The 18,382-nt window shown below is 43.3% G+C and overlaps 2 protein-coding genes across 13 annotated transcripts in view; both read right to left on the minus strand.

The window, feature by feature from the left end:
- CCDC88A (coiled-coil and HOOK domain protein 88A) overlaps window positions 1-4,686 on the minus strand; it is a 176,524-nt gene extending 171,838 nt beyond the window's left edge. For 2 of the 4 annotated variants that reach the window (XM_085858535.1, XM_085858533.1), the window contains exon 1: window positions 4,177-4,683. In XM_085858535.1, coding sequence (XP_085714661.1) covers window positions 4,177-4,248 — 72 coding nt within the window. In that variant the 5' untranslated portion in view covers window positions 4,249-4,683. Of the gene's footprint in view, window positions 1-4,176 lie in introns of all 4 variants that reach the window. The other 2 variants (XM_085858534.1, XM_085858537.1) reach the window with 2 other exon arrangements.
- Window positions 4,687-12,406: 7,720 nt separating this feature from the next.
- Window positions 12,407-18,382, minus strand: part of LOC147011692 (serine/threonine-protein phosphatase 4 regulatory subunit 3-like) — a 97,121-nt gene continuing 91,145 nt past the window's right edge. For all 9 annotated transcript variants that reach the window (XM_085858539.1, XM_085858545.1, XM_085858538.1 and 6 more), the window contains 2 exons: window positions 15,646-15,887; window positions 12,407-14,312 (listed from right to left, as the gene is read on the minus strand). In XM_085858539.1, coding sequence (XP_085714665.1) covers window positions 14,082-14,312; window positions 15,646-15,887 — 473 coding nt within the window. In that variant the 3' untranslated portion in view covers window positions 12,407-14,081. The remainder of the gene's footprint in view (window positions 14,313-15,645; window positions 15,888-18,382) is intronic.

The raw sequence follows: 18,382 nt of genomic DNA on the forward strand, positions 1-18,382 counted from the left end.
GCTAGACGAGGATAGATGGTGTCTCATATCAAAACAGTATGTTAGAAGAGATAATAAATACACTTTCAAGTATTTCCTCGAAGGATATTATGTCTCGTTGGCATTCGCAGGTTGTACTAACAGCTGAGGAGGAGAATTTGGTCTTGAACAACGTGATATTTCCACCAACAAATCCTGTTGTGACAAAGCGATTACAATGAGATTCACAAATGAAGCTGGACCTATGGCTGTGAAATGGCTCATCCCACTTCAAAATATGTCAATGTAAAAATCTGATAACTCCTCAAACAGACGTTCTGGGTAAGCTACGTAACAAATCGAACATTTAGATGTAATGTCGGCCTGAGTATTTTGTTGAACAACTGTCTAATTCTAAAAGCCTTCAAAAACTATATTTTCATTGTCCAAGCAATGTCCATGTCCATGAGCTAAGGAAGGAAGGTTAAGTGCAATCCAACGAAATGAACATCCCAAAACAATCCATGAGCTCTCGAAGATGGGTTGTCGTAAACTTTTATGGGAGCATTCATGAGCAAGCCAAGTTGTAATGAAATAGGGAAACAGTGCTCTCAAAACCCTGACATGCAGTAGGCCTCGTTTAATCACGCCATCATGTTCGTTTTATTAAACAAATACGTGATGCAACATAATGTAACAATTTTTTTTTAAGGTATGCGGAACCGTTATATATACAGTATATATGCAGTATGTGAAGTAATGTTCCAGCTCTGTACACTTACGTCATAAGTCAGCATTCTATCAGCAGACATGCTGGTGGGCGTGAGTCATTATTTCCCAGCAAAAGGATGAGATAACAAAAGGCTGTTAGCCACATGTCTTACAACCATATGGGAACATGAAAAACGATTTATTAGATAAATAATTACACAATCCAATTTGGTGAAGCACAAACCTGCATACAAAATGCATTCATTTATTCATGAACGCAGCACCTGCCTGCTGATGTGCATCATTTCTGGAGTCGTGGCAATGGCGCGATTGAAGCGCCTCGTTTAGATGAGCGCAATGCAACGTTACTTTTACTTGTTGAACCCCCAGGGTCGCTCATCCAAGATGCAGAACCTTAATTAGTTTCATCAATGCATGATAAGAGTGGACATAATTTCCAATTGAAGACATCAAATCACAAAACACACATGATATAGATATATATATATATATATATATATATATATATATATATATATATATATATATATATATATATATATATATATATATATATATATATATATATATATATGTTAGGCTATTGCTGTCTGTCTTTAACCATTCCTTTCACACTGTGAGGCACATATGGCTGCTGAGGCAGTTTCATTTGGCACGGGTCGCCACTTCAAGCCTGGTGTTGGCTTAGTGGTTAGGGTGGCTGGCTTGAGATCCTTGGGTGCTGAGTTTGAGCCCCTTTAGCTGCTGGATTAACACCACGTGGGGTTGACTCAACCTATCATCCTTCCAAGGTCAGCAAAATGAGTGCCAGCATGCCAGTTAGGACCCGTCCTGTGTCGTATACTGTGTCGGAGTGGCGACCCATCCAGCATTGTGCCCAATAGCCCAGGAGACTTAGGCAGCACCAATGCTCTGCACAGAGTATGGTCCTAATGGATGGATGGATGGATGGATGGATGGTTGCCACTTCGATGCAAGATACTCAAATGGCTTATTACCCGAGTAAGCTGGTACTCATTTTCTAAGTATGACCTTATTTAAGAAGACCCTAAGATCTTCAGCTAGCCACCTTAACCATTAAGCCAACACCAAGCTTGTCTTTCTGTCCCATCCTGAAACACGAAAACGCTCCTCCGAGAGAAAAAAAAAATTAAGTTAAAGATGCTTCAAATTAATCCAAACCCAAAGGGAAATTATAATTGTTTTTCAACCCGGGTAGTGTATCGGCAACATACCACTGCCTCGATTGCTCCTGAACTTTTTTTTTTGGTTTGCTGTTAAGAAATATATAACCCACCATTTGTGAGCTCTTTCAACCAGTGCAAGAATAAAAAGCTTCCTTTTTTAATATCGTGGGTTTTTTAACCACAGACTTCTGCTACTATCAAATATTTTAACGTATAGCTTGCAAAGCAACGAGCGCCTTTTGTGATACAATCCATCAGTTGCTTACAGCAGCTTACACAAGACGTCATCTGGCTCATTCCACATCACACGCCTTATATTTCAGAAACAGTTTTCAGGAATTATTTCACCACGCAAAAGAGGATTCGTACGTTTTGCTACAAATAATCGTACTTTTAAACAATGTCGAGGGAAATGGATGTTAAGGCTCCCCTTTGTGCCGTGTGCCTTAGCTGTCACGCGTGTTGCATTCGCATGATTTGCAAATTTAGAACTTTTGAATTTGCTGCAAAATTTCTGGGAAGTGAACGGCTTATCGTCATCAATGAGCAGGCCACATATTGCTAATCGCGTGCCGCACACATTACACAAGGAACACTTGTGATCCTAGTCACATTTACTGGGTTTTATCAATTGTCAGAACAATTTTTACATTGCAACAAAGAATGTTGAGCACCTGTATTTGTAAACTCACCTTTTTAACGGTATTAAGGATATCAACATCAAATACAGTATCAATGTTCCTTTACAAACGTAGTTATGTTGGGGGACAAAATATGGTAGTACCGTGGGGATTCCCAGGGCACAGATCTTTTTGAAGATAATGACTCAGGACATTCACATTGAGGTTTCCCCGTGGGAAACATTTGCAAGATATTTAACAACTGCCACACACGGTCAAATTGATGGGATCCGATAGTTGAGATCAGATGACATTTTTTAATCACAGGTGAAATCATAGGATATGTTCACAATGGTGATTTCACATCGATTATAATGGAAGAGGCAAGGGTAATACTTCACTTCTTCTGATCAGAAAGAGGTTGTGGATGGGAATGAGGGCTGGGGAGGGAGGGGAAGCGGAATCTGTGAAGTCCCTGGTGAGGCCCACGATAATGAGCGAGGGTATTGTGACGATAGATCAAAATCCAGCAGACTCTTTCGTTCTGTGTAGCAACTAATGTTAGAGGTGACTGCAACACACGTCACAGATGACGAGATGCGAATACATGACCGACTTTGTCGCCGAATACAGCCCTTTGGATCATGTAGAAGGACATAATGGCATCAGTAAAATTTATTTTAAATGTTTACAGTTGGTAAGGAACTGTAGTTGTGGAAAACTAGCAAAGGTCATGATGACATCTCAATGGTCATGTCATATTCCAAGCCAGCAGAAGCAGACAAGGTATCAGCCGATAGTCTGAAGAGAAATACAAGAGATTGAGGTCGTTTTTTCCAACATGCCGGCATGAAATTCCTTGCAGAGGTAGTGGGGATAGTGGTGGTGGTGGTGGGAGTGGTAGTGGGGGTAGTGGTGGTGGTGGTAGTGGGGGTAGTGGTGGTGGTAGTGGTGGTGGTGGTGAAGGTGGTGAAGGTCCAAGGACGAATGCAATGAAGTCATTCTGCCACGGTCTCCTGACATGGCGAGAGCAGACAATGTCACTGTTGCCATTGTATACGTCGTCAAATTACTTCGACGACGTCGATGTCGATGTTATTTGGACGAGATGTGATTACAGACACTTTGAACGTGCAAAATAAAACACATATATATTTTTTATTTTTTTTGAGACAAAATTTATTCACTCAGGATCAATCACCATCTGAATTGAGCACCAAGCAATGACGTCACTGTCGAATCGGTTCACCAGCCTTTCAAGCTCCAACACAACCGATGACAGAACGTGCTTAGAATACATGACGATTTAAAAAATTCGAAACATCGGCTTGTGATGACGTCATATTATTAAAAAATATATATAAACTGCCTGTAAACCTTGTCAGTGTTTCCACGAATAAGCAAACAAAACACCAACTGAGTTGGAGGACGAAACATCGTATTTTTAATTATTCTCAACATTCCGGCTTCTCTGAGGCCTTCGCCGTCGCCATGGAAACCGGCGCGCCGAGATTCGGTACTCGGGCAATAAATGTATAAGTAAACCCCAAATCGGCGCCGAGGTGACGCGGTACGAGCGGTACGGGTGGTGAAAGACCTCGAAAGGTGAAGTAACGGGCCGACACCGTGGGGATAATTAAATAAACCGTGTACACCACGGACAAGGGCGCAAGGCTCACCCACGAAGCGAGAGGACTCGTCAGGAAGCGCTGCAGCTGCTGGTACGAGGTCTCCTGGTCGGTTTCGTCCATTGTGCGCGTCCTCCTCCTCCTCCTCCTCCTCCTCCTCCTTTGGTTACCAGGGTAGTGCGATTCAGATCCTTTTCCTCCTCCACCAGCTCACTCCCCCCCCTCTAACCCTCACTTGTTCTCCCGGGGATCAAGCCCCTCTCACTCCGCCCGGAGGGCGTCCTCGAGCCCATGAGCCGAGGAAGAACGTCAGGGATCGAAAAAAAATTAAATGTACCGGGATAAAATCCGGCGATTTCACGATAAGGAGCAGAACAATTAACTGGAAGGGCGCTTACATGTATCGCAACGAAAGGCCGAGACAGGATTAACGAGCTAAAGCCGGCGGGCGGAAGAACCGGCCCCGTGTGTCACCGCTCTTCGAAACCCACCAATACCCTCTCACTCTTCCCCAACACAGTGCACACGTTTTAACCTCGAAGTCGATAACGGTCATGGCCACGCCTTCTCCTCGTGGCCACGCCCTCTCCTCGTGGACACGCCCTCTATTCATGGACACGCCCCTCTCCTGATTAAATAATTCTCTGGATTCACGCGTTCAAGCCCTGGCATCAACTGCCCCCTGCAGGCGGATGCTGAACATGTGACAGGTGAGTGCCCCCTCCTTTACTGGTCTGTATACTGTATTATAAACCTGTTTCATACATACAGGAGCAAGGAAGTCGTCCTCACCGGACGGTTCATCCCCCCAAAATTGGCTTATTTTCGTGTAACTTGTCATACCCTCCCATCCATCCATCCATTAGGACCATACTCTGTGCAGAGCGTTGGTGCTGCCGAAGCAGTCTCCTTGGCTATTGGACACAATCCTGGACGGGTCGCCACTCCGACACAGTTTACCAGCATGCTGACACTCATTTTGCCGACCTCGGAAGGATGACAGGCAGAGTCAACCCCACCTGGTATTAATTCAACAGCCGAGTGTGATTTGAATTCAGGATCCTCGGATGCCAAGGCCACCACCCGAACCATTAAGCTAACACCAGGCATATACCCTCCCTCCCACCGGGAATCCCACTATGACACACACACACACACACACACACACACACACACACACACACACACACACACACACACACACACACACACACACACACACACACACACACACACACACACACCTGGGGTCCTCATGACACCCTGAACTCCAGGGATAGTATGGATATGCAGACGCTGTGTACAACCACCAGTTTTCAATTAAATCTGTCCAGTGGTTCAGGGGGAGTGCAAACAAGTCAAACAGACACTTCTCAAACTAGAACAGCTACTCGGTAGAACGCACACCTTCTACACCAGGCTGATAAGTTTACATTTTGTATCCCACTGAAAGGCTGGATCAGGATTCAGACGTAAACTAAAATTTAATCGGCTTGTTCTTGTCACCTGACCAACTCATCCACCAAGTTTCGTTCCAATCCGCCAATAACCTTTTTCAGAAATCATGCTTTATATCGTTTTTTTGGCACTCTCTCTCAATGGTGAAAAATCACTTTTCAAATTCTCGGATCCAGATCCAGACTCGCATCTTCAGCAACATCTAATCATTTCGTCCTTGTCATGTACTCAAGCGCTCTACCAAATTTCGTTTGAATCCGTCCACAACTTTTTGAGATATCCTGTTCACAGACAGACAGACAGACAGACAGACAGACAGACAGACAGACAGACAGACAGACAGACGTGAAAACACAACCTCCATCCGGCCTCGCTGACGACAATTATGTTATGTGTGTTTATAAAACACACACACGCCGGTTCATTTACAGCCTGAAAAACCACAGAGCTAGCCACTGCATGAAACACTGTCAATTGCTACATTGATAACCAATGTCAGCCAATCAACATCGGCTTTATAAACCCTTTATTAGCAGATCCCTCTCCCCGTGTAAAGTAATCAATCCACGGACGCGTTTCTGACTCACTGCACCAGCACAGAGTGGCTTTCACCCCGTCTCAGCTCACATGTTCCGTCCTGCACTGCGTTCATCCATGCCTCTTCCCCCTCCCTCTCCCCCGATGTTGACTTAGTTATCCAAATGCAGCGTCATAAAGCCCTCCTTACAATAAACGGTGCCATATCAGGAAAACAAAAGGAAGCAAAACAGAGTACTGTGTATCTCGTTATTTCCACAAGAATTTGAAGTTACAATGTCACAATAAACACACAGTAAGTCAGAGGGATATTTGAGAGACTGTGAACGAAGTACGAACTACGAACACAATTTCCATGACGGAGAAATGCAATATTGATTTAAACATATAATTAATATTTTTATGTTTTAAAACGATGAGAAGAATCCAACAAACTTGTTATATACGGTGTGTGCCGACAAAGAGATAACGAATGATCAACTAGATATCTTAACAAGTCTGGAGGCGGCGATGGTTCACGAGCGGTATTTGACGATGTAGATTGTTTCAGAAGTTAAGGATGAGACAATGTGATAATTTTTGACCAAGTTATAAAAATTATCAACATGATGTGGTACGAGTGACAGGTTATTAGCTGCAAAATGTCGAAAACCCGGTTTCGTTCAACAACTTTAAAAATTTGACCTTTGCATAACCTTTAAAAGGTCCCAAAACAATGTTGTGGACATTAAAATAAGGAAACAGGATACGTGCTATGGCTTATTGGAGTTTGTTCGTCAAAGAAGGTCGAAAACCCGGTTCGATTCCCACAACTTTGAAAATTTGACCTTTGTGAACTTTAAAGGTCAAAGGTCAAGGATTATGACCTTTGGTGCAAAACTTCCTCTGGAACATTCCAGGAACAATATAACGTCATATAGGCTATATGGCATTTCGCACTCCTCGGATTATCCATACTTTGATGAAATCAGCGTAAAAACAAACTTGAAGGGGTCGCCACGGGCAAGGTGTTCGAGATAGAGCAAAATGGTTTCAATACTTTAGGTGGGGAATGACCTCAAGATTATGCATAAAAATATTGTCATCCTTGCTCTCAAAGTTTGGGTGGTTGTATGATTTTTATGGCAAAATTCGCAATTTTCTAAGTTCGTGACCTTGTGACCTTGACCTTGGGACGAAAATGAAAAATCGAGATCCGTGGGGCTATGCAGGAGCCATTGGGCTGACCAAATACCGAAACCCCTGTCAGATTCGACAAAACCCCTCGGAGAAGATGCAAATTGGAATCGGCTACCCCCTAAAAACACATGTTTTTTGGGCCTGGCTCCGCCCATTCTGAGGAAAACACAACTGAGGATTCTGAGGATCATGATGTAAACCTCCCACCAAAATTTTATTAGGATCGGATCAAAACCCACGGAGCTATGCTCGGGACAGACAGACAGACAGACAGACAGACACACTCCAATAACGAATATCGTGGTCACTTATTTTTTCGTGAATGATTTTTTTCGTGAACCAATTATCTCAACCCCCCACTGTGGACGGAGGTTACATGTTCATCTATATCTAACTGTCTGTGAACAGGATATATCGAGGAGTTGTGGACAGATTCGGACGAAACTTGGTGGACAGGTTGTGTATGTGACAAGGACCAATTGATTCGATTTTGGTGAAGATCTGGATTTGAGAACTTTTTCAAGTGATTCTTCACCATTGAGAGATGGGACTAAAATCGATGTACAGCTCGATATCTCAAAAAGTTGTGGACGAGTTATGACGAAACTACGTGGATGAGTTGGTTTGATCACAGGAATAAGCCGAATCGATTTTGGTTTACATCCGAATCCAGATCCGGCCTATCAGTGGATACAAAACGTATCCTCTTTTTAGCTTGGTGGAGGTATGCACTCTAACGAGTGGTGTTTGTAAGTGCTATTAAAGAAGCAAGAAGGCTCGATAATTTGTGACACATGCAACCTGTTACTTTATTAAATTTATATAGACATATCTACTATGAAAACTGCGCTTTTTAACGCCTCTGTGCATCTATACCACAGTAACTAGCCAAACCCACGCTCCGCGCGAAGTTTCGAAAATGAGGGTTCGTTATGACGTCATAATATCCAGTGTTCACAATGTGATTTATAGAATTTCTTTATATACAATGTTTCTTGTTGCATTTTTTTGTGTGAAATGCACCTTCTGAGGTAGTCAGCATGTGCAGAAGAGGGTTTTACATTGCAGACGCTGTTTTCGAGGAGTGGAATTACGCCTATCAGCGGTGACGGTCTGTCAACGACAGACGTAATGACGTCAGCGAATGACCGATGATGTCATTACGCCTCTCAGCGGTGACGTCACAGGTCACCATGCAAAAATTAGAAAATCGCCAAAAAAAATCCCAAACCTGTCCGCCTGGCGCGATCTCACATAGGCCGATGCTGTACTTTAGACCGCAGAGCACCCGCATGCTGAAAGTGGCGACAATCCGTCCGGCAGTTTCGGAGGAGATACGTCCATAAAATATGGCTTAGCGTATTAATATTATATCGAAACTAATAAATGTTAATGTGTGTGTCTCCTCCATAACTCCAAAACCATAAAACCTAGCACCCTGAAACTTTGCATGCACACTAAGAAAACTCCAAGGAAGTGCAAGAGTGAAAATTGGGTGTTTGGGTTAATTAAAACACCCCTTTGAGGATAATTAATTAACGGCCTTATTTAATTATATCCTTCATCAGGCGATCATCGACCACGTCACTCTCTGGGGTCTTAAGGCGTTTCCTTGGTAACCTCGCCAGGGCCTGAAGTCGCCATGTTTTTTGGCCTGCTCAACCATGCCTTGACTTGGAACAGGCCGCAACGATAAATAGATGTAAGCTCCAAGTTTGAAGGTACGGACGTGGTACATATTGTGTACAGTAAGTACTGCAGTTGGTAATCACACCGACTCCAACCTGCCAATTCCTGAAAAAATTGCTGATATCGGCCAAGCTGTGTGTGTGTGTGTGTGTGTGTGTGTGTGTGTGTGTGTGTGTGTGTGTGTGTGTGTGTGTGTGTGTGTGTATACACATATGTGGGAGTTGCTGTTGTTGCCTGCTATCTCCACATGTGTAGGTGGGGTTCATCAGGAGGTGTAATGGAGACCTACTAGGTCTCAGTGTGGGTGTGTGTGTGTGTGTGTGTGTGTGTGTGTGTGTGTGTGTGTGTGTGTGTGTGTGTGTGTGTGTGTGTGTGTGTGTGCGTGCGTGTGCGCGCCGTTGATTGGTATCTACATATGTGGTTTCAGAATGTGGAATGGAGTCCTCCAAGAGTGGGGGGTCACCATTTCAGTAAGGGGTCACCATTCATGGACCAAGATGTAAAGTTTTCTGTTCTCAAAGTTTTGTGCCGAGGGCTTTTTGAGGGTCGTCGCTGAGCCCCAGACAGCTTCCAACTGTAGTTTGTTTGTTATAATATTCCCAGGGATGGCTTTTAGCTCACCTGTAAAGTAGTTCCAGGGAGATTATGGGATGGCGCGTCGTCCGTCCATCCACAAATACTTGCAATTTATTTTCAGAAACTACACATAGGATTTCATTGAAATTTGACCACAACCTTCATCATCCATGATAGCATAAAAAAACCTAGTCTGAAGGGGTCAACAGAGGGAGTTTATGGGGGATGGGGTACCTCCCCACAGAGGAATTTGCTTTCTTCTCAAACAATACACACAATTCCGATGAAACTTCACGACAACCTTCATCACCCATGACGTACCAAACTTGGTTCATGACATTAGAAAAATCTGGCTCAAAGGGGGTTTACAGGGGTTGCCCCCCAAAATAAGTATTTGTTTTCTTCTCCAAAACTACACATACAATTCCGATGAAACTTGACCACCATCTTTACCACCCGTGATGTACCAAAGTTTGTTCACAACATTAAAAAAAAATTGTGGTCTAATGGGTTCTACGGGGGTGGGGTTACTCCCCAAAATATGTATTTGCCTTCTTTTCTGAAGCCACACACACAATTTCAGTGAACCTTCACAACTTTTATCACCCATGATGTACCAAGGTTTGTTCATGGCATTAAAAAAAGAATCCATGGGTATTTACTTTCTTCTCCATTATATATTTTGTGGGTCTTCCATGCCTACCGGTGGTTGCCTGGTTATCTTATCCAGCCACGACCAGGTGAGCGCCTAGGGGTATTGCCCCTATGTTTAATATCTCTGTGAGGTTCTTTGTCATCGTTCCTGGAGGTCCAGCTATCACTACTTTGGCATTCTTCAGCTTCAAGGGTCTTCTCACTTCATTCTTGAGGTCTTGGTGATTGGTCATTTTCTTGATTTCTGTATCGTTTAGTCCAAAACCACTGGTATGAACACCTCAATCAGCAATGCCTTCTTCTCTTTTTTTTTTATACCCAAGCATGATATGTGGTCGCAACGCTTTGTTTTCGATGTTCACGCTCGATAGGATCATGAGGTCGTACGTGAGCGGTAGGTACTTCCATGTTTTCAGTGATTACTTTTGGTTAATTTTCCAACAAATTTTCTGGAACTGGGACATCAGAGTTTTTGCAGATGTGCCAGTGGATTACACTAAAACTCTGTTGTGTCGTGTGTACAGCTGTTCTGACATGAGTTTGTTTTTGTGTGTGCGTGTTCGGTCATCAAGCATAACTTATAATCCTCTTTACTTACCCCACCTCCACCCCTCACCTTTGTCTTTTTTTCATACCTCTCTCTCTCTCTCTCTCTCTCTCTCTCTCTCTCTCTCTCTCTCTCTTTCTCTTTCTCTTTCTCTCTCTTTTTCTCTTTCTCTTTCTCTTTCTCTTTCTCTTTCTCTTTCTCTTTCTCTTTCTCTCTCTCTCACACCCCGTCCTCACATCCTTCCCTCCCACGGTATAGCAACATTGAGTGAGGCAGAGCTCTACTCATCCCACTCTTCCTAGCTTCCTCTCCCTCCTGCCTCTTCTCTCTCCCCTCCCACCTCCCTCAGCCCCCCTCCTTAATACCCCCCCTGTCAGCGAAGCATCGGGTTATAGTGTGGAATATTTTTGAGATATGAGTCTGGAAATTTTCATTAATATGTTACAGACTTCAGATCTTAGATATCAACAGTACCACGGAGGCACTCGGATATTGCTGTTCCCCCCCCCCCCAAAAAAAATATTGATGTTCTATAAATTGTGATTTTAAAAGGTCATAGACTCCACCCACTTTGCTAGTCCCTCCCCTGTGTGACCAGTTTGGTAAGGATGATGAAGGTGAAATGACATCATGGATAATGTGTGGTTGACACAATAAAACAATGATTAAACTCCGAATTCGAATTTAAAAACAAAAACAAAGATTAGATGGACAATAGAGTGAAGCTACAGGTGACTCGTACTCCAAAATCAAAAGATTGCACGAGTTAATCATGTAATAAGGGGCTCCATTACTAAATGGGGATTATAAAATCGCTGGAAATCAATTTCATCAATACTCCAACAATCCTGTAGTCTGGACTGTCGCTTGACCCAGTAATAGGAAAACGGACAAGAAGGAAGACAGTGGAATTAGTAAAGTATTGTGCAGCAGTTAGCGAATGCTTATTGGACTGGGATTTAATTCTGAATCCAGCCCACTGGTTGCATCATTATTGAGGCACGGATGATGCAGTGCACCTGCACATTCGGGCTACAATATGTAATTTATTTCAGAGTGCCCGTGACAGCTCGCCTACTCTTCAAAAGACGCCATGGAATCTTTAACGTCCACCAACTACTGCCGGGAGAAGGGACGGCCAGTTTTTTTGGTATACGGAGTCAAGGCTCCCGGAAGAGCTAGGGCACAGAACGGATCAGGACGTTAACATAAGAAAAGGAACAACAGAAAGACAAGGGGGAATGCCAACAGCAGGACCGAGGATGTAAATAGACAGATGGACAATGGGGAAGAATGCAGATGGATACAGAGGCAAGATTGGGGGAAGAGGATGGGGGTTTACGGGTGTACGTAAGATTATGGTTTTGAATGGGGGATGATCTGATGGTGAACAGCTGTCAGTACAACATCCATCCGAGGGACAGCACACGCATTGATGTGATGACCAGGATGCCAGTTTATAGCTGGGTCGTGATTCGAACCCAGGCTAGACAGCTCAGGGGTGAGTGTGCACACACATACCAGCCTCGTGCAGTTAAATCAGTCATGGTAAAATTACAGGGGTCCCATCAACACAATATTGCCATTGCTAATCTCCAAACGATCAAAATTCCAATGAAAATAAAACAAAACAAACACTCATTGGATTCTATTTGGTTTTTTTTTTGGTTGTTTTTTCATTGTAACAATAAAACACAGCACCGTCCTATAAACATTGTGTCCAAGATGGTAAGCTATACACTACTTCAGTACTGTTGGCCGGTATCTTACAAGGGGAAACTATTTATTTTGTTACAAACTACAGATTCTTAAATTAGAACAGCACTCCTTCCATTGAAAAATGTGTTCAATGCACAGAGCATGGCAACATAGCGTCCGTGCGGCTATCGAGGGAGAACTGCCCAGCACATCGGCCGCGATTCAGCGCAGGCGAGCAGTGAAGGCCATGTGGACGGTGCAGTACTGCTGGTGAAAGCATCACCTATTCGATAAAAATCAAAATATAAATGAGATGGTGTGGACATAAGGTCTCCGAATGACGGACAGACACCACTTTTCTGGTGTGAAACCGTGACGACTCCAGTTCCCAAGAAAAAGTCTTTCACACCTGTGTCTCGGGAATAGTCGAGTGGCCTCAAAATACGAATTATCCGTGAATAAAGCATTTTTGGTGCCACTTCAAGATAAAAAGTAATGCTGTTTGTTCAGAAATCAGAACAGATATATCCATTTGAAACACTTCGCCACACCTCCTTGTACAAGTTTCAAAATCAAAGTCTATCTGGGCCATCACAGATGCATTTGCCCAGCAGCTGCCTCAAACAGATGCATTGATTGATGATCCTGACCTCAGCGGCAAGCATTTATCCAAATTGCTCACTTGTTGATGCACGAATGAAGTGCAACTTTGCTTTCCAAGCTGCGAGCAGCTTTTGCCGCGCCACGGCATATCGCAACGTGCTTGTTCCATCGTGGTTGTATCATCCTGGATTTAAACCTGAGATCTCTTTTAAGTACGAAAGGCAAGATATTCGGCGGTTTTCATTCGGTAAGGGGAACCCCATAATAAATGTAGTTTTTTTTAAAAAAATAAATAAATAAAAAATAACAAACAAGCATCTTTACATTGCAAATCAACAGTGATGTTGAAGGGTTTTCCCTTACTTGCTTAATTTGTTGTTTGTGACGAGCACCATCAAAGGCTGAATGAAAAATAAGTTGGGGCTTTTTACCTGCTCTAGGTAAAAATACTGGTCCCAAAACATACCCCAACCTAATATGTTAATGATGGCCCAGTCAAACTATTCTAGCTAAACAGAAAAAAACATTAAAAAAAAAAACTCAGTACTCTCCCCCCTCCCCTTCTCCCCCGCAAACTTAGAAAACTTGAAGAATCGATCTAACCTTGCTCTCCTCCCCAAACCTATAGCAAGAAAATTAGATAAAAGTACAACAAATTAATTATCACTTGAGGAAGTGGGAGGGGCAGGGCGAATTGTTTTGGAAAAAAATTAAAATTCAGCAGTATTTTTTTTACGTTTTCACAGGACTAGAAGAAACAAAAGCTGAACCACATTTAACCCTGAGTAGTTCATTATCTGATAGAAAAAAACCCAAAGCAATGAAAGTAATTCATTCCTGGGAAGGAATGATTTGGCGCTGGTCCAGAAGCTTCCATGTGGAGCGGATGGACAGAAGGTACAAGGATGGCCTGTAGGCAAATGTGCAGGTTCAGCGACGGAGAACAGGATGTTCGTGTCACATAGAACTGCATTCCACGCAGTTCAGGTTCTTAAGAAGGCAGATGGATCAAACTCTATGCCTCCAACTGTTGTCTCTTGGCCGAAGACATCTCAATGTTGTTTGGTTTTGCACTTTCCTTTTCTTTTTCCTCCATCTTTTCTTCTCCTTCTTCCTCCTCATCCTCTTCTTCCTCCTCCTCTTCATCCTCCTCCTCCATTCTCTCTTCTTCCTCTTCCATTCTCTCTTCCTCCTCTTCCATGCTCTCTTCCTCCTCTTCCAGATAGTCCACAAGTCTTGTGTTTTCCTGCAGAGGTAAAGACTTAATGCCATAGCACTTCATTGCATTTCCATAGACAGTGTGCACATTATTTTGGTTTCTAAACGCTTTTCTCAGACATCCATCTGTGTCAACGTGAACATGCACCCTAATGACAGCAGTAGCTCAATGCACACTGAAAATAAATGAGGGAAAGCTCAGGCTCACAGACGGACTTACACTCGGCATTTTCTACAAAAAAAAAACATTCACAAACTTCTCTTGCACGACATCATTATCCTGCAAACTTCCTGAGTAAGCTAGCTTACAATATTGTGTGTAATATTTCAGCATTCTCTAGCTTACATGTTAGAATAGTAAATAACAGGGGTGAAACTTGGCAGAATTGATTACAGATAGTTTGCATCAGTACCTATGATGGTCTGGAGGGCCGGCAGGACAGCTTAGAGGTATCTAGCCTGGGTTTGAATCTCGACCCAGCTATAAACTGTCACTCTGGTGTTTCGCATGGAAGGCAATGATGGATTGGTGTCTGCATGTCATCCATCAGAAGGATGTCAAGTCAGAAAATCTGTCGACTAGCACTGGTCATTGGCGGATGTTAAAGATCCCCCGCTGTCTTTCACGAAGAGGAGGCAAGTCATCGCCACAACCACGAACAGAATACAAATACCCTTTGCCTTCAGTCGAATGTCAGATCTGGCCAGCAAGCTCGTGAAGGACTTGGGCCAAAAGATTCCTCGTTGATCCCACAATAAGGTGGGAATAGTTGGGCCCGTTAAAGAGTGATAGAAGATTACAGACAATCTCCCACTACATTGGTCCAGAATATATTTTAAAAAACGTTTCCAATTTAAGAACTAACATGCTCATGTGTTCCCACGGAGTGTGTTTTACCTCCGTCTGATTTCCGATTCCTCTTCCGAGTGATTAAATGAATAATTCAGGTGAACCTGATCCGCTTTTATACCAGCCGTATATTTCAGACGACAGACAGCATTACGATTTTAGATTCTCAACTACAGAAAATAGTCTTCAAATCCTTCACTGCAAACAGTGTTGAAATACCCCACAGACTTGGTTAAAAATAAACTGCAAGATTAAAAACTTTTAGGGATCAGCGTCCAATGAGCTGTCTTATCTCAAAGAGCGAGCACAGCAGGGTGCAATGTGACAATGTAACAATATTTGCCTTCAAATAGTCATTGCAATTGGATATTCCAAAACTCACTGGGTGATGAAGAGGAAAACAATGATTAACGATTATGGAGAATAAACATGATATAACGGTGACTGAGACATTGTCTTTAATCAAATAGCCGAAGTGATTAGAAAAACAAAACCCCCTTCACAATCTCACCCTGGAATCTGCAGAACTCGGTACATCTGGCACACCAAGTGCGGGCTCTGTGGTCGAGTCAGGGGGAGGTAGGGGAGATTTGTTTGACCGAGAACACAAAGCCGAGGCAGATGGTTGTGATTCCTCGGTCACCTTTGGTCTGACCGCGGCAGAATCTGCGACATTCTTCATCGAGAGAAAAGACTTGAAATTCGAGTTGCTGGGATCCTCAAGAGAGTCTCTGTCATGATAATCTTCACACACTGAAGACAACAACACACCATCAAAGCATAGTCATGAACTGTATTTGGCATGTTGCTTTAAGTAATACTTTCAAAAGTACACACAAATTTGTTCGGGAATCTCTCTCCCTTTGTCCTCGGTGTAAAGGAAGTCATTAGACTTCATATGTATGGATAGCATGGGCATGCCATCAGTTTAATACAACACAAATCCTCAAGAAAGCTAGAAGTGCACTCTTCAACATCGCGACATCGACAGATATGCCTCCGCTCACACCATTACATCACCATACATACTTTTATACCAAGTTTGATTTAAATCCCTGAACCCAGATTCAAAATATGAAATAATTCTGGTTGCCAGACCATGGGTCCGATAAGGTTCAAATCTAAAACGTATATATTCCCCATGACTACTCGATCATAATTGTGATATTTCACATCGAGTGATGAAGCCGTTCAACAGAGATTATGTAAGGTTTTCGTTCAATCCAATATGGCTGCCAGACCATGTGAACTCTTAATTATTTGTGAACACAGTATCCCAAAAGCTTGGGGAACATGTGGGTGAAGTTTCCTCTCAATCTGTCAAGCCGTTCTGGAGAAGAAGATTTTTAAAGAATTATTCTTCAAAAAACTAAACAAAGAAAATCACAGCTGTCAAACCATGTGACCGAATGACACCATATTTGGAGAACTTTTTGTTCCCTCATGGATCGGCATTTCACCTCGATCTGTTCAGCCATTTCGGAGAAGAAGTTTTTTGAATATTTTAATGTTAAAAACAATATGGCTGCCGAACCACATGACCGATGACATTATCAAGTCTCCCCCCCCGCCCCCCATACAATTTAGCCCTCTATGACCCTCAAAAATTTCATACTGAGCGGATGATGCGTTCTACCTATACAATTATGAGGTCATAACGAAGCCACCAATGCCAGTAAAATAAAATAAAAAAACACTCGTTTCCCATGGAGAGAACTTCACATGTGCCAAGTTTCAATTTTTTCCATGGGACGGTTTCGGAGATAGTGGTTTTCCATGGAGATAGAGGTCCAAAGTTTGTCCTTTTTTCCCAACATGGCTGCCACACCACATGACCTATGACATAATGACCATTAAAATATTCCACATGAGTAGTTGTACTATGCTGAGAATTTTGTGTCAATCGGAGAAGCAGTTGCAGAGAAAAGAGAATATTAGCATAGACAGACATCCAGACATCCGGACAACCCCAAAAATATGCTTCCGGCGACCGTCAGCGGATGTATCAAAACCTACAAAGATAAATACAAACATATAAACCTAAAAGTACCAACCATTCATCTGTAAAGGATTAAACATTCCAATAACAATCTCACCAACTCAAAATACAAAAGCGACTCCAAAACCGAATGACTCAAAATAGCCTGTTTGTAATATTTCTTATTCTTCTTTTCAGACAGCCTAACTCAAAATTGGTTTCAGCGAAGTCAGGTCAGGTCAGGTATGGGAGCATGCGCCAAAGCAGCGCGTCACTGCGTCCACTTTCCACTGGTACTCCAGGGGCCTCCGTCGAACCATCCCCAAGGCAGGTGCCTGGCTCATCCTCATCTCCTTGAGATGCTGATCAACCTGCTGCATCCACTAGGCACATGGTCAGCCCATTGGCCTCCTCCACTCACGAGGCTCCCTCGCTGAGAGAATCTCGTGAGCTGGATCAGCATCAGGAAAACGAGTCACATGTTCATACAGCCACAGCTGACGCTCATGGACTATGCAGGTCACGGACTAATCTAATTTGAGTCTCTCTCAGCAACTGCTCATTGGACACAAAGTCCGAACAGCGACAGCCAAGGATTCTCCCAAGAGACCTGGTACCAAAAGAATCAAGTCTCCATCTCAGATCCCTGGTCAGAGTCCAAGTCTCACATCTACAGAGCAAGAATAGAAGCACAAAGGACCTGAAGACTCAGACTTTCGTCCTCCTGCACAGGTACCGGCGGCGCCACAGCCCATGATGCAGTGAATCCATGACTTCCCAGGCCCGACCCAGACGTCTATTGACCTCTGGCTCACAGCCAGCAGAGACATGAATATCATTGCCAAGGTAAGCGAATCTCTCCATGACCTCAACATCCTCACCACAAACAGGTACAGATAAGACAGCAGCATCAAAGATGTCATTGAAAGCCTGGATCTTAGTTTTAACCCAGGAAACCTGAAATCCCAGTGGCTCCAACTCCTACTTCAGCACCTCAAGGGTCCCCAAAAGGATATCTAGAGTCTCCGCAAAGATGATATCTCCGCAAAAGGATATCTAGAGTCTCTGTCATCTGCGAAATCAAAGTCAAAGATCTTGACATTTCCAAACGATGCACCGCAGCTTGATCTCTCTGACATCTTCCCCAGAATTCAGTCCATAGAAGCACTGAAAAATGTGGGGGCCAGTACACACCCCTGACGAACTCCAGTAACAACTGGAAATAAGTCAGAGATGGTACCACTACATCTCACAGCACTCTCAGTACCAG

Source organism: Eptatretus burgeri, chromosome 15, assembly GCF_056783735.1.
Source record: "Eptatretus burgeri isolate ZD-2024b chromosome 15, Ebu_testis_v1, whole genome shotgun sequence".
Lineage (NCBI taxonomy): Eukaryota > Metazoa > Chordata > Myxini > Myxiniformes > Myxinidae > Eptatretus > Eptatretus burgeri.